Source organism: Apus apus, chromosome 2 (assembly GCF_020740795.1).
Source record: "Apus apus isolate bApuApu2 chromosome 2, bApuApu2.pri.cur, whole genome shotgun sequence".
NCBI classification, from domain to species: Eukaryota; Metazoa; Chordata; class Aves; order Apodiformes; family Apodidae; genus Apus; species Apus apus.
This window is the reverse complement of record NC_067283.1, coordinates 129,027,822-129,039,396: the sequence shown is the minus strand read 5'-3', so window position 1 is coordinate 129,039,396 and position 11,575 is coordinate 129,027,822. Positions and strand designations below refer to the sequence as shown.

The window sequence follows — 11,575 nt, the reverse complement described above, 5'->3', positions numbered from 1 at the left end:
GGCTGCACAACTCCAACTCAGTCTGTATTTACAGGTGAGGTCCTCCAGACCTTGGATCATCTTTGTGACCCTAATGCTTATAAATTAAAGAGTTTGTCCAAGAGAGACATTAAAAACAAAGTCTGTGAGGGGCAGAGTCTCATGATATAGGATCTAAAAGGTACTTTTGGTCTTATAAAGGATCTTACTATCATATAATAAAAGAGTAGATTAATTTTTTGCATTGCATGAATCAGTAGGAGGAATTTTGTATTCTAGGTTATGCTGGTGACCAGATTATTGTAATACATTCTTCTGGCCCTGAAATATGTCAAGCAAAAACCCATTTAAATAGTTGATAAAAATAATTTTAAAAAATCAAGACTTTAGACTGAAATCTATTTGGCAAATTTCTGCCCCCCTGTGATTTGGAGATTTTTATTTAATAAAGCAGACAGTGCTGACTAAATTATAAGAGAAAATATAACAAGAATTGTAATTCACCAAGGTTTATATTTATTTGAATTTAAAATATCTGCAAAGAATAGGAAAGTAGAGATACTTTTCAGACAGTCAACATGTCACAGTAACATAATCCTTACTCAATTATAGTGATTCATGGTAATTAAACTGTTCTTTTCAGTGGCAAATTCTGGCTCAATTTTCTCAACATTACTGAAAACCAAGCCTCAGTGGGATGCATTCTTAGTATTATGCATTTCTGTATTTGCTGTTGGATATATTAGTGACTTTTTAAGTTTTCACCTGCATTGCTATGGAGACCACTAAAATCAGATTATTGTTGCTGAAGGAAACACACACCACTACCTTAGCCTGAAGAGATTAAATAATTTAGCTTTTACACACTATTTGCTCCAAAACCTGGTTAACACTATCAAGTTAGAACCAGCCCTACTGAGACATTTTGCTGACAAGTGAAACATGATTTATGACACAAACTCCGTCGCTATGTTGATTATTCACAGCAGTAAAAATTTATAGCCATCATGATGTGAAATATTTAGTTTCAGAACTTTGCCTATAAGGAAACATAAAGATATGATCTACTGTAATGCCAAAGAGTCAATCTGCAGTGATTTTACCAGGCCAGGATCCTATGTAGTCCTCTGAGATTCTTGCTAACACCAAGAGGGAAAGCCTGTGAACCAGCTAACTGGCCTCTCCATGCCCTGTGATCCCTGTCTATAACCAACAAAGGATTCAACCTTTTTCTTCTGTGACTGTTTGAGGTCTACAGATGAAAAACATCCTATACAAGCATTTTTAAAGAGGAGCTCAAAAAAAAAAAGCTCTATGAGAGTTTTAGTCTTCCATACAGTCTCTTGCAACTTAATTGAAAAAAGTGAAGGTTCACACACTTCAAGGAGATTGCCCTGGGCAGTGCAGATCGGAGGGGATGTCCTCCAGCTGCCAGTCTGTTGGTTGTGCATATGTGGGTGTGCCTATACCCACTCAGTCATGCTTTTCATCCTAGGAGGAAACCACTTCACTGGATTTCTCTTCTCTGGAAAACCTTGCAGTTTAGCAGAAGAGACAAACTACACACAAAAGGGGGATGACTGTGATGGGTTAAAATCTTGAGCTTGTCCCCTATAAAAAGACACCTTTGAAAAGTGCTTTCTGAGGAAGTTGCTGGAAATCTAACATCTGCTCTGGGTCTTTGTTCCCTTGAGTAGGAAGCAGAAGCATATGTAACTTGCTGCAGCTTCGCACTGTGTGGAGTTTCACAGAGCTTCTCTTGTACTTATAGTCTACATCTGATAAAGCAGTCAGCAATGTCATTTGTCTACATGGCTGCCTCTGTGCAATTCCATGGGCAGTAATTGTCGTCATTTTTCTTATTGCCATTATTGATTGTCTGCTGCTATCATGTTATCTTGTCATATGTCTTGGATCCTCCAAAACCAGCGTGGAATAAATTGTTCAGAATGAGCCACATTTAAGATGGCAGCACTCCTGGAATACTGTTTTTCCACCTTGTTTGCCTATCACAAAAAACATTCAGAACTTGCAATTCTCTTACAAATGATCCTCACATAAATGGAGCAGTATCCAAATCTGAAAGGTCATTCATCCTTGAAATCGGCACAATTGATTTTATATAGCTTTCTGTCAAAAAACAATTTTGTGTTTCTAAGACATGACCTGATACACTTGCTCTCTGAAGTCTGGCTCCTGAAATAATAGTGTTTGAGGAATAGATTTGAAAAAAACATTTCATACACTGATACATTGGTGACAGGCAATGCAATTTGTCATCACAAACACATGAAAACCTCCCAAAATATGTAACTGAAAGTTTTCCTGTGTAGAACTAAGAAAAGAAATGTCTAGGCACTTTTTTTGCCTAGGTTTTGTCCTCCTGTGCTAAGTAGAGTAATGATGGAGACCAGAATATAAAAGACTGTCTGCTGCCAAAAAGAAAGAAAGAAGAGAAGCAAAGAAACCCAGCACCCAAAGCCTATCACTTCAGAAACTGTTTTTATGTTTTATGTGCAATGATTTGTTTAACAATTACATATGTCAGAAATTTGACTGACTAGAAATTTGAGTTGTGGCATAGCTCTGTTGCTGATAAGAACTTATCTGTTGCATTTTTATTTGCTGTTTTTAACAGCTGCATTTTTGTAGACAAGTAAATCAAGCCGTATGAGGACGGTCTAAGGTTAAATTAGAAAAACAAAACAAAACTAAAACAGGTAGGCTTGTGCACCTGAAAGCTTTCCTCTTTTTATCAATTCTGCTTGTCAATATAGAAAGATACCTTTCTACTAAACTTGTTTCCTATTTGTGTTTATGAATTAAAGTTTATCTTTTTGCAAATTCTCTCTGAATGTTTATTTGCTAAATGTTTACTTTTTTATAATTCCTTCCAGTTTAACATTTTAGAGAGAGAAAAATAAGACTAAAAAACAGATTAAATTAAGGCAATGTTCTTTAAAAGCTCAAGGATATTCTGAAAATAAATGTTTGTTGTCTTCCCCTACTAGTCAGAGATAGTAAACACTACCTGGTATAGAAATTATTTATATAATTAAAGCTGAAATAACTTTATAGAACATTAAGCCAAATTCTTTGGTGGTTTAAGACAGTGCTACTGGATTTACCTGAAGGCTGTTTTACCTATTTCCACAATAAATACTACCATAACATATAAAAATATAAGGTGAAGAGCCCAGTTGCTGCTGGCAAATAATCTGCATTTCAGTGGAATTAGTCTGAACATTTGCTGCTGCCTAGGTTAGTTTTTCTAGTGGTAGCGACCAGTTCCCGTCTTGCTATGATCATATAGATTTTGTCCTCAAAGGACCAGCCTATGTTTTCTTGGAATTTGGCATTTAGATTGTGCAGCTCTCTTATCTACAGTTTTCCTGTTGGTGGAAGCATAGATTTACAGTTGATGTAGCCACTCAAGTAAAAAGGCATTTATTAAATCCCTCCCCCACCTTGTGGATTAAACAACAAGGCCAAAATTCTGAACAGTGGGTTCATTTTCCGTGTGATTGGCTGTACATTGGTAAGTGTTGAATTCTTGGGAATTTCTAACAAAATCACCTGGAAATTTGGAGGCTTAGACCTTGAAAGAATAGTCAGAATCATGGCTTTACAGGTAGGAAAGGGAAAATAAATAAATATCTGTGGGAGGTATTTTCAAAAATCAAATAAATACAAGGAGGCTGAGGGGAGACCTTATCACTCTCTACAACTACCTGAAAGGAGGTTGTAGCAAGGTGGGGTCAGTCTCTTCTCCCAAGTAACAAGTGGTAGGACAAGAGGAAATGGCCTCAAGCTGTGCCAGGGGAGGTTTAGGTCGGATATTGGGAAAAACTTCTTCACTGGAAGTGTTGTCAGGCACTGCCCAGAGCAGTGGAGGAGTCACTATCCCTGGAGGCATTTAAAAGACATGTAGATGTGGTGCTTAGGGACATGATTTAGTGGTGGACTTGGCAGAGCTATGTTAAGGTTTGGACTTGGTGATCTTAAAGGTTTTTTCCATTCAAAACAATTCTACAATTCCAAGTGCAGCACATCCCCTTTCAGTCATTTTCTCAGCCATCCCCAGGTAAGATCCTTTTGTTGCGCATTTGTGTTCCAGTGCCATGTTCAAGTTGGAGCCCTGCCATCTTGTATATCCTCTGCTCTTCCACCATGTTCTGCAGTGTTCCTGCTACAGTAGCAGTACTGGCAACAGCAATGTCAGTTATAACTTCTATTTTCTTTAAGTAATATGCTAAATGCTGCTTTAACTTCTCATAAGTTGAGCACCCATCACAGTTTCTGCTTAAGGATCCAGTTGGAGTAGACACTGAAGGTACTCATTTAATGACTGGTATCAGCAGAGTCACTCCAAGGATGAGCTTAATTCTTATTTTCCACAACATTAGTTGTCAAAAGTTGAGGAGAAACATTTCAAATTATATAAAACACAAAGCAATGGAAGAACATTATTTTTTTTTTCCAAATATGTGTAGCTGCACATGATGTATATATTCAAATTATAGCAATACACCACAGAGTGGTCATACAAAGTTTCTTCTGCATTACCGTAGGCTGTTCAATACTTGTAGCCAGGATAGTATCAGTTGTAAAAGTAAAGTTTAGAAATATTTTTGCTTGGTTAGTTGAATTTATATGGGATGGATAATAAGGGACCTATGTTTTCTGTTAAAACACAATGTGATAATTGCAGATTAATTCTGTTCACAGAAGGCTGAAACAATCTTTCTTTCAGAGGTTAACCAAATCAATAATTACTAAAGCAACCCCAAAATAAGTAGCAATAAAAACATCAAGCACTTTTTGTCTTTAAAGATTTAATAACTCCACCATACTAAAGCTGAACTGTTTATTTCCTTTATTACTCAGTGTTTTTCCTAAGCAGTTTCTCAGAGGGTTTTCTTATCAGTTCTGCAGAAGTGGTTGTAAAGACATGAATCACCAGAATAGGCTGTAAATGCTGTACACAGGTGCCTCTACTTTCTCTGTCTCTCTCATCCTCATGGCTAGAACATTTAATTGGTGAGAAATGCTGAGAGTTACAGTACTAACTTGCCAAGTTGTGCCAGTTTTACCTAATGTACATAATATTCTTGGTTACACTTCCCTTTCTTTAGGAATAGGTTATCTGTAGTCAGATTTGTCCTTAGCTGACTTTTGGCAGCCATCAGCCAGAAGAAACTTCTTTTCTTCTAATTTGTGGTGTCCAACTGTCTTTTATCTTCATGACACACACTGCTCTTCATTTTGTATGGGAGCCTAACAGTATAGAGGCTTTTTTTTTCTGATCTGTGGTTGCTGTATCTGAGTTGGTGACTTTGGTGAGATCTTACTATGGAGAAGTCCTACAAGTTTATTTCAGGGAGGATAAAAGCATGAATTTATGCAGACATAGAACAAGGTTACTGTCTCAGAGTAAATAATTTATGAGAGAAGAAAATCTTTTAACTGCTTTGCTTTGGAGCCAGCCTTTAGCACTCTTAAAGCAAAGAAACAGGATTCCATTACTTATGCAGAAAATTCCTCCATCCCTCTAATAATCTTGCATTATTTTTATAATGGTTTTCCCAACAGGTTGAAAATGCAAAAAATTTGTCTTTGACCTTAATGGCAATGATGAGGCTCAGAATGGATACTCAACTGAGCAAATAATATGAAAACCCAAACCTGAAATATAATTCTGATTACAACTTAATTCCATAAATTGTAATTTCTGTACTTTGTTATTCATCATGTAAAGGGTTAAGTACTTCTCTGTACCAAAATAATTTGAACTGTTTTGCTGCTTTACCCATACAGTGTTAGATTCTTTGGCATTTTATCCATCTAACACTGCAGGATGTTCTTCCTGCTTGCTCTATGCTGATTGATGAATTAATTTCAGTAATCACTGCCCTTCTGACCAGAATCATCCAATGCAAAATTTAAGATTATCAAAGTGAATTTTTTGATTTATTATTACATAAGAACTTGACAGACAAGTACAGAAAACAAAGTTATCTTACTTTATTATCATCTTCCTCTGAAATCAGATGTATTTCTTATTTAATTTTTCTAGACTATTGAAGCTTCTTTTAAACATGAGAACTGGAACCTTTTGAAGTTCTCAGACTACCTTATCCTTTAAAAAAGAATTACAGATTTTTTTAATTAGCAGCCATTTAATCTGTACCAGGTTTCCTTCTGAATGAGCAATTGGCCCTGTATCGTGCATAATCAGAGTGAGCTGTTTATAAAGTTTACAAACGTGTGCAAAATATGGTATAGCTGTAGCGATAAGGGTAACACATTTAATGTAGAAAATTATGTGTTGTGTATAAATCACATGCATTTTAAAATAGCCTTGCTTCCCAACAGTTCCAAGATAATTAAAAAATGTTGTCGTAGACTTTGTGGACCAGGTTTCCTTAGTTTGTCTGTATAGGAATATCTTGTGAATGGAATAATAAACTGAATAAAAAATGAGTTTGAATACTGAACAGAAAATTATAACAGTTATTAACATGGTTAATACATTAAAATTAGAAGCTTCATATAATCATCATAGAATGGTTTGAATTGGAAAGTACCTTAAAGATCATCAGGTTCCAACCCCCATGCATGGGCAGGGACACCTCCCACTAGATCTGGTTGCTCAGAGCCCCTTCCAACCTGGTCTTGAACACTTCCAGGGATGGGGCTTCACAACTTCCTTAGGCAACCTGTGCCAGTGTCTCACCACCCTCACAGTAAAGAAGTTCTTCCTAACCGAAATCTCACCTCTTCTAGTAAAAAAATGCATTCTTCAAATTAAACGAAATATCACCACTGGGCATCTATCTTACTCTCTCTCAGCCCACTGAAGAATTTCCTACTTTTAGGAAGTCTGTCACAATTTTTAACACAGGTCTGATCCTTAACATTTCTGAAACTTTAAAAATTATTGTAGTATTTACCATATTTTTCTCTGTCTTACTTAAGTACTTCATACTATGGATGCTTTTTTTCTATGTGTTCTGCTTGGAAAGTTTGTGAAGCATGACTGTATTACAGAGCTTTAAATAGTATTTTTCCATGAAAGAAAGCTATTTTTCCTGGAAAGTTTCCAGATACATTTTAAGAGAAGAAATTACAAAAATGAATTAGTGCATAAATCAGAGAAAATATTTATTTACAGACATGTAAAAATTATGTTACAACATTTTAAAGAAAATTGCAATGAACCATCAATCTGCTTTACATGGGCAAATCCTGAATGTTTTAATTCTAACTTGCAGTGGCACCTATTAAAAATATGACTGCTTACAAGATTGTAGCTATCTACATAGTTTAAGTACAATGTTGTTTTTTTTTTCAGAACTGAAAATGGATCTACAGACAAAACTAATAAGAATCACAACAATATGTAATACAAGAGTTTACAAAAGTAAAAATATTTTTTTCTTGATCCAAACTTTAAAGCTTTTAGTAAATATTTTCCATTCATGCATCTGCACAGGTGTGAAACAAGTATCTGAAATACACAGAGCATATAAGACTGTGTAGAAAATCACTTGGTTTAATTCAGGACTGTTCATAAAGGATTTTATCTGACTGTTGACTATCCAAACTGATTGACAAGTTTCTTTATGTTTCCTATTCTTCCATATTGCAAGGGATAAGCAATGTTAAAAACCTCCACAACTGACAAAGCCCATGTAAAACAAGTACAGGTAGTGGTGGTAAACAACACTGAGCGTACCACATACATGAAAAGTAGAGAACTATCAGGCTCTGCTGCAGCTGCCAGCATCCTCTGTTGTGATTTGAAGCAAACATGCCATTAAGAAACCTCACTAGGAATTGACTGCAAGGCACAACAAGCTTCTGGCTTGGAAATGAAATAGAGCACCGTGGTGTTATCAGAGATGTCTATTTGTGTTCAAAATATATTCAGGACTTAAACTGTGGTGTGAAACATTATGACGATGCATTCATTTCTCTGAATAATCTAAGAGTAATGATTTGAAATAATTTATAAAAATATAATACCGTGCTTTCTGTGATTATTAGCTCATTTGGGATGGAGGTAGTGAAGAGATGATACACCTAGCTGTTTCTCATGTGTGGTTTATTAACACCAACATAAGAACTGATCTCCTTGGATGACATTTCGCATCTTTTAAGCCAGCCAACATTTTGTATAAGTGGGCAAAATGCCTGTTGAACGGCTAAGGTATGGAGTTGTTTTTTTTTTCACTGTCAGCCAAAAATTAAGATCCCCAAATGGCAATTCTTTTTGCATTTTTACAGTTAAAAAATGACCATAAACTATACTAGTAGATAGAAAGTGGAGAAATGTTTCACCCTTCGTTTTGACCTAACAATTCACTTATGCAGAAGTAATATTTTTTGCTGTACTTTTCTGGGAGAGCCTTGGTAGATTATGAAGCTGCAATTCTTTGTGCCCAGATGTAACTACATATTTTATTCTTTCCTTAATTAAGTAGCTAGGTACTACTCAGCACTAAGGTAAACCATGTAACTCCACAGACAATGGATAAGCTAAATATAAGATACACAAACATAATGGAGAGTGCTATGTTATTTAGTTTCCTAGTGAAGTAAATTCCCACTCATTAATAGATAATAAAATTCACATGTATGCTCTTCTTCCAAGTGTTTGAAGAGTATCAGTCCTTCTTGGATGACAGTCTCCATGCTGGAAACTTAACTGGAAACCTTGAGCTCCCAGCTTCTCATACCCCTCCTGTTTGAGGTGAACCTATCATCTCTGAAACTGCTGTGTTTTATAGAGATCAGATAAAGTGTCTCTCTGGTAGTTTTTCTTTTCTCTTGCTTTTAGTCTATAAAGAATGATTGAAAGGGCAAGGCAAGGGTTCACTTCTGTGGTGCTGCATGATAGCAAATAACCCTTGGCCATGGATATCAGTGAACATCAGGGCTCTGTGCTGCAGACTGGCTCACAGCTGGGGCTGAGCTCCAATTGACTGTGTAAGGTACCTATTAAATGCATGTCTCCCTCTTGGAAGGCAGTAGCTATTGAGTATTTCCCACCCCCTGCAATCGCTTTAAAGATATGTCTCTTTTTACAGGAGTATATCTCACATAAGAATGTGGTAAATAAATATCTACTCCTTGTTTCATGTCACCTGCAGTTCTGAGGAGGTCTAGCTTTGGGATAGTGAACAATTTCATGCCTTCATTAGAGAAGAAGACTTTGTGCCCACATCATATATGTTTTGATACCTTCAATATCTCAGTAACACAAGAGAAATAATGCATCCATTCTGTTTGAAGGGAAATATGATTTATTAAGAAATTCTATACTACATCATCTGTAATAATTAATTACTCCAACTGCAGGCTTTTAGGAGGGCTTTAGAGGTTCAGGAGTGGAAAATAATCTGAACTGCCAGAAAATAAACCAAAAAGTAAGAAGTAGGCTAACTAAGGTTGCCAGGTGTTGGCAGTCTGTAAGAATTTACCTGGCTAGAAAGGGGACTGACTGTCATGTAAACTTTCCATATGGTGACAACAAACTGCCTTTAGAGACTTGCAAGAAAAACTGCAACTGAATGACATCACAGAGAGTGCTTATCTGAAGACAGTGATTTACAGGAGGATCCAATTTACAGTTTATCAAGGATTTTCTTATTTTGACATTTTTCATTTTTTAGCAGCTATCCCTATAAGTAAACATAATTATTTCCAATAGCTAATATAATAAATAAAATACAGAAAATACCATACAATGTATTTAATTGTGATCTCGTTTGAATTAAGCTGTAAAGAAGTGCAGTATCACCTGACTCTAAATATGGTAAAACAGAAAACATGCTAATCATAAAAATAGCTTTTAGAAATATACATTTGTATACAGTGTTTCCCACACCTGTTAAATATGTTCTTCATATTATTATGATATAGTACATTGGCCTTTAAGACATCAAAATTAAAAAAATAATACCAATAATTAGCCAGAGAAAAACACATTTACAATCTAAACCATAAAAATCTGACAATTGTACAGCTTAGAACATATAAGAAATGGATTTTCTAATATTTGAACAGTAACGTCCATTTTAATAAGTAAATTGAGTTTTCATACAAATTGAATCAAAGGTGTTGCTAGCCAGTAAGAAACCGCAGTTCACAATTTTCTGTGGGGAAGTCAGTTTCTCTTCTCAGCCTTCAGGGGGTTCACACATGACATCTCATCACTTGATCTGTAGAAACTGAGAAATTAAAAGCTCACTTTAGTATGGAGGCACAGAATTTCTTCCAGCAGAATCTCAAAAGGAAGCCAAGACAACTGGGGAAAAGAGGAAAGAGGACTATGACTTGAATTTTTCATGAATCAATCAAATATTGATACCTACCAGACTTTTCTACCTTAAAACTTCCAGGGCTAAGAGAAAAGTCCTGTACCTGCAGCAGTGGACTATCAGGACTGTGCAACAGTTCTACGTTAGACTGCATGGCCCAAAATAAACATTGTGAATCAAGCAAGAGCTGTTGAGGCTGGAGAATACTTCCCCACGTCAATGCTATGCTAACAACTCCTGAATAATTTCTATTTTAGCAGCAGAAAATAGAAGAATGTATCTTAGCTGCTCTGCAATGAAATGCTTTTTTTGCATAATAGCATTCAATCTAAATAAACTATGTGTAGGATTCTTTGATTCAGTTCCAGTGCACTATTTATATACCTTAATCTGGACCATTTACATTGACATTGTGCTTTCAACAGTGCTTATAGTTACCAGATTGATGGTTCTTTCCTCAGTGGCTTCCTTTTTGACATTGTTTATTTCATTATTGTTCTTGTGTAAATGCTGTAGGCTTTAATTGTATATCCTTTCACTTTTTTTGTTGTTTTACTAGTCACAGCATGAAACAGCAAAAATCCAGTGTCAGCCAATGTTTTCAAGTGTCATCCTTCCAGCAGAGGCCGGAGGCAGGTTACCTCTACAAATCTGAGACTCCTGCAATGCCATCCATTAATACTACCAGCTTCAACTAGGCAGTCAGTGATGCTGCAGGGAAGCACAAGACACACCAGTTCTACCTACCCACAGAAAAACTGATAACACTTTCCCAGTCACATCTCTTTGGAAAACTGACAGTAAAAAAATGTTAACAGAAGTATATATTTTTTTTTTAAGTGAAATTTTCAACCTCATGGTTTTGTTTTTACTTTTGACAGAAAAAATATCTTTCAGCCAATTTCTTCTTCAATTTTTTTGGGGGTTCTTTTTGTTCCACTTTCTATAACTGGAACTGAAAACAGCTGGCAAAACCCCATGTACTTGTGATCAAAACCTGACAAATTTCCAGATGTTCTTTTCCGCTAATTTACACTTCAGTGAGTTCTAGTCTTCCTTTTTCTCCCTCAGAAAAAAGATGATTTCTGTTAAAATTACCATTTATCACCTGGTTTTCCAATTAAAAAAAGTTTTAGCAGGAACATCAGAGTCCCTGCAGGACTGGCCTTCTGCCCCTTGAAGCAGCCAGCCATCAGATTTCTTCCTAGTTGCAGAGGGAGTTGTACTCTGTACAGGTAAACAGGGTTACAGAGAAAAACTGATCTGAGAGT

The 11,575-nt window shown here is 36.0% G+C and overlaps 1 protein-coding gene across 8 annotated transcripts in view; it reads right to left on the bottom strand.

Moving 5' to 3' along the window:
• Positions 1-7,130: 7,130 nt before the first annotated feature.
• Positions 7,131-11,575, bottom strand: part of RALYL (RALY RNA binding protein like) — a 404,897-nt gene continuing 400,452 nt past the window's right edge. For all 8 annotated transcript variants that reach the window (XM_051609901.1, XM_051609902.1, XM_051609894.1 and 5 more), the window contains one exon: positions 7,131-10,214. In XM_051609901.1, the coding sequence (XP_051465861.1) occupies positions 10,197-10,214 (18 nt within the window). In that variant the 3' untranslated portion in view covers positions 7,131-10,196. The remainder of the gene's footprint in view (positions 10,215-11,575) is intronic.